We start from the raw sequence: 4,292 nt of genomic DNA on the forward strand, positions 1-4,292 counted from the left end.
ACATTAGCCAAGTCCACATCCAACATGGTTAGTGATTCCAGCAGGATCTGCCCCCGTTGATTCGTAGATCGGCTTCCCCATTCCACGGCCCAAGCGTTGAAGTCCCCCGCTATCACCACCGGCCTACGCCCCATCTGTGTGTGTGTGTGTCTCCCCCCTCCGTCATGCTTGTTTATATACCTAGTAGTACATATACTGTCACATAATCTTAGACCCCCCCCCCCTAAAACCTGTGACATCATTTTTGACCGACCCCTAAACATTTTTTTTATCTACTGTGCTTACAACTCGATTTGTGCACATGCACAATTTCTCGAAGATTTTGTTCGAAAAATGTATCGGAGATAACCGCTTCCTTCAGTGAGGTTTGAGCCCACTACCCCAGTATGCTAGACAGATGCTTTTCCTACTAAGCTACGAAAGACCCCAGCAGGTACCAGGTACTTCAATTCTCAACAGTAGGCACATAGCCGAACTCTCGCAATTCATTATCTGAACTGCTTGTATATATGCAACCGAGTTCTTTATAGCCCAACAATAATCCATGTTCCCAATTGTGCAGAAGTCTGAATGCATAATGGAAAACTATGTATTGTGTACATATATTTGACGAGACATTTAAATAACACACGCATAAAAACAATCACTATCCTACTAACAATAAAAAAGATAGCTTATATAAATATTTTTTTCTCTTCAAGCTGTTAGCCATTCACAAATCTGAGTTACGAATAATCCACTTCCTGTAGTGTGACACACGAACGTACACCGACGGCGAACCAATGCAACATAAACCGGGCGTTCCGAACGATACAATGCCGACCTGTACAATCGCACCAACCTTGACAGTTAGTGGACCCCCAGAGTCACCGACGCAGGAGGCGGGACCGCCGGCTCCGGACAAACAAATGTTCCGGTGGTCGACCCAGTTACCCCAGTAACGAAAGCATTCCATGTTGGTTATAGTTGGTTTTCTAAGGAACATCAGCACTTCAGATGTGTCGTTGGATGTTTGCCCGAATCCAGATACGGTTCCGGTGAAATAGGTAAAGGTGCGGATGTCTGCGGCAGTTGGCAGTTTAATTGGAACCACGCGATCGTTGAAAATCATTAAATCGTTCAGACGAATAGTGGCAATGTCGTTATGTGGACTGATATACGTGTATCCGGAATGCATGTTGATGTCATCTGCATCAAAAGAAATTCGTTGCTGGGTTGGTTCGGTTAGGCGAATGTTATGGGCACCCATTATTGCAGTGCCTCCTAGGGCATCGTAGACGCAATGCGCAGCAGTTAAGATAAATTTCTGGGTCAAGATGGACCCACCGCACATGCCAATCCCGTCGGTGAAGTTGACGACCAAAGCAGCCTGATAGGGGAACTGACCGGGAAGAGCTTCCTGTCTATTGGTGATGCGGCTCGCTGACACTGATTGGCGCAAGTATTGCAGTCTTGATGGCAGATGGACCCAGTAGCGATCGAAGGCATGAATCGGACGCACCTTGGACCAATCAATATAGATCCACTCGGCACTGATCACTGCCCACCCCGTAATCAGAAACGAAAAACTTTTCATTGCAGTCTGACATGTGGGGGACGCACTGCCACTGCGACGGCGGTTCTCACGATGTTTTATGTAAATTCATGTTATGTAGAGGCGTTTAACATGTATCGTACTGCGGAAGCAATAGTCATTTTTTTATAACAGGTTATATCTAAGAACCATATAAAGCTTCCATAAAAAAATGTACGAACAAAAGGTTAAAAATTGACCATTTTTGTGTGTCTTTCGAAGAGTGCAAAAAAGATACATATTCATATTTTTTAGTTTTTGCAAAGAACGCCCATATATTCCGACACGCTAATGAAATGGAGCATTGTTTCGAAAAGGGCAAGATAATCCATGCAGAAATGTACTTGAGGGAGGTTAAAATGATCGATTTTTGTATAACGTAATGAATGGGACTCCATGCATAAGTAAGGTAACATTTTAATAACTGTCCGCCGCCTCTGATAGCATTACATTCACGAATAGAGTGTTTTAGTATCCACAACATAGTACTTATTTGACATTTTTAGGGATCATAGTTTTCAAAGCAAATGGGTATTTTTGGAGTAGTTCTTCCTTTATCTTGAAACAATTAGTCCACTTTGCAGTTCTGAGTTACAAATATCTGTTTTGTGAGTAATTCCATGTTGGGGCCCTCCTTAGCCGAGCGGTAAAACGCGCGGCTACAAAGCAAGACCATGCTGAGGGTGGCTGGGTTCGATTCCCGGTGCCGGTCTAGGCAATTTTCGGTTTGGAAGTTGTCTCGATTTCCCTGGGCATAAAAGTATCATCGTGCTAGCCTCATGATATACGAATGCAAAAATGGTAATCTGGCTTAGAAACCTCGCAGTTAATAACTGTGGAAGTGCTTAATGAACACTAAGCTGCGAGGCGGCTCTGTCCCAGTGGGAGATGTAATGCCAATAAGAAGAAGAAGAGTAATTCCATGTTATGGCACGTTGAGTACGTAAACAACGGGGTGCCTTTTTCATAAACTCATCTGTGGTTTACATCGATTTAGACAAGTCATGCATCAGATGGCGGTATTGAGTAAACGTCATACCCGAACAAAATAATCTCCGGTTTCGGAGATTTCCAATACAAGGATACATGGTTCTAGTGTTAACTATTTTCAAGTTTATTCATAAAAAATAGTATTATATTTAGATTATTTTATAATAAACTTATCTCGGCTATTTATTGTCTCATTTAAGTTTTTGGCAGCAAATAAAATTCATAAAACGTTTAGACAATTTTATATATTATTAAGTGATAATCAACAAAAGAGTTTAGTTAATCTTATTATTAATCAGACTAGGTATTTATTTACTTTATAAAAGTGAAATACTATGAACTTACTTATACTTTTTGGAAGTCTGAGAAAAATTTGATTTTATTGTGGATGAGTAATGCTGGGTAGACACCTTTACGTGGTGTGTTACGGGGTAAGATCTACCACGGTTACATTGCCAGCTACAGGCAAATCCTGACCCAACGATTACCTTCCTCATTATCCAACTCCGTGGTACTTATGAGGGTGTCGCTAAGTCAGTGGCCTCTCGTTAAGTAAGTACTACATCAACACTTCCTTCCTCTCCCTAGTTACGGTGAAGATGGGCGTGGCCAGGAGTAGTAATCCTCATGCTTTTGTTATTTTTGTTTGAGACTGGAATCAAGGACTACTCCCCTTCTTGATTTCTGATAGCATTCTAGATAAGGATCTCAAAAGTAAAACATGAGTATCACTAGTGTCCAATCTACGAATTACACCGTAACAATGCTAATGCTAATGCTAAATGCTGAGAAAAATTTGATTTTATTGTGGATGAGTAATTTTAATTGTTTTGACACCGACTGAAAAATGCAATCACAGATCGGAGTTCCGAATGATCCAATTTCGGAAATGTGTCACGCGCATAAACACCGATGGCTTACCAATGGAACATAGGCCAGGTGGTCCGAACGACACAATACCTACTTGTAGAATTTTAGCCGATTTGACCGTCAGTGGGCCACCAGAGTCACCGGAACAGGCACCGGGACCGCCTGCCGCGGACAGACATATATTTTGCATGTCGATTCGATTGCCCCAGTAACGATAACATTCCATATTGGTCAAAATCGGTTTCCTTACAAACATTAGTTCGGTAGATGTGTTAAAGTTTTCTTTGGATGTTTGCCCAAACCCAGACACGGTTCCGCTCCAATAGCCAAACGTGCGGATATCCGTAGCCACAGGAAGGCGAATCGGGATAACACGGCCATTGAAGGTCATGGGTCTGCTTAGGCGAACGGTGGCAATGTCGTTACGTAGACTAGCACGCGTGAATCCAGAATGCATGCTTATTCCATCCGTGACAAAAGCAATTCGTTGCTGCGTTGGTTCGTCTTGACGAATGTCGTGTGCACCAACGATCGCAGTTCCTCTCAATACGTCCTCGACGCAGTGGGCAGCAGTCAAGATACAATTTTTGGTCAAGATCGTTCCACCGCACAGAGCAAGACCATCGGTGAAGTTGAGTATTAGAGCTGCCTGATAAGGGAACTGTCCGGGAGTAGCATCCTGCCTATCGATCATGCGTATTGGCGGTACCAATTGGCGCAAGTATTGTAGTTTATCGGGTATATGGGCCCAGTAGCGGTCGAACGTATGGATTGGACGCACCTTGGACCAATCGATCTCGATCCATTCGGCACAGCTCACTGTCAGCACAGTAATGAACAAAGCCAAATGTTTCATTGC

At 43.0% G+C, this 4,292-nt stretch overlaps 2 protein-coding genes across 2 annotated transcripts; both read right to left on the reverse strand.

The window, feature by feature from the left end:
- Positions 1–712: 712 nt before the first annotated feature.
- On the reverse strand, positions 713–2,170 carry LOC134213996 (brachyurin-like). The gene has a single exon (XM_062693443.1). It carries the CDS (start codon positions 1,574–1,576, stop codon positions 713–715), a length of 864 nt encoding a protein of 287 aa, XP_062549427.1. The 5' UTR covers positions 1,577–2,170.
- A 1,246-nt stretch (positions 2,171–3,416) lies between these two features.
- LOC134217606 (brachyurin-like) lies at positions 3,417–4,292 on the reverse strand. Its single transcript, XM_062696392.1, has one exon. The coding sequence runs from the start codon at positions 4,287–4,289 to the stop codon at positions 3,417–3,419; it is 873 nt and encodes a 290-aa protein (XP_062552376.1). The 5' UTR covers positions 4,290–4,292.

This window comes from Armigeres subalbatus, chromosome 2 (genome assembly GCF_024139115.2).
Source record: "Armigeres subalbatus isolate Guangzhou_Male chromosome 2, GZ_Asu_2, whole genome shotgun sequence".
Lineage (NCBI taxonomy): Eukaryota > Metazoa > Arthropoda > Insecta > Diptera > Culicidae > Armigeres > Armigeres subalbatus.

Excerpts from the sequence above, each read along its gene's own strand:
- LOC134213996 (XM_062693443.1), bottom strand. The coding sequence starts at position 1,576 with ATGAAAAGTTTTTCGTTTCTGATTACGGGGTGGGCAGTGATCAGTGCC.
- LOC134217606 (XM_062696392.1), bottom strand. The coding sequence starts at position 4,289 with ATGAAACATTTGGCTTTGTTCATTACTGTGCTGACAGTGAGCTGTGCC.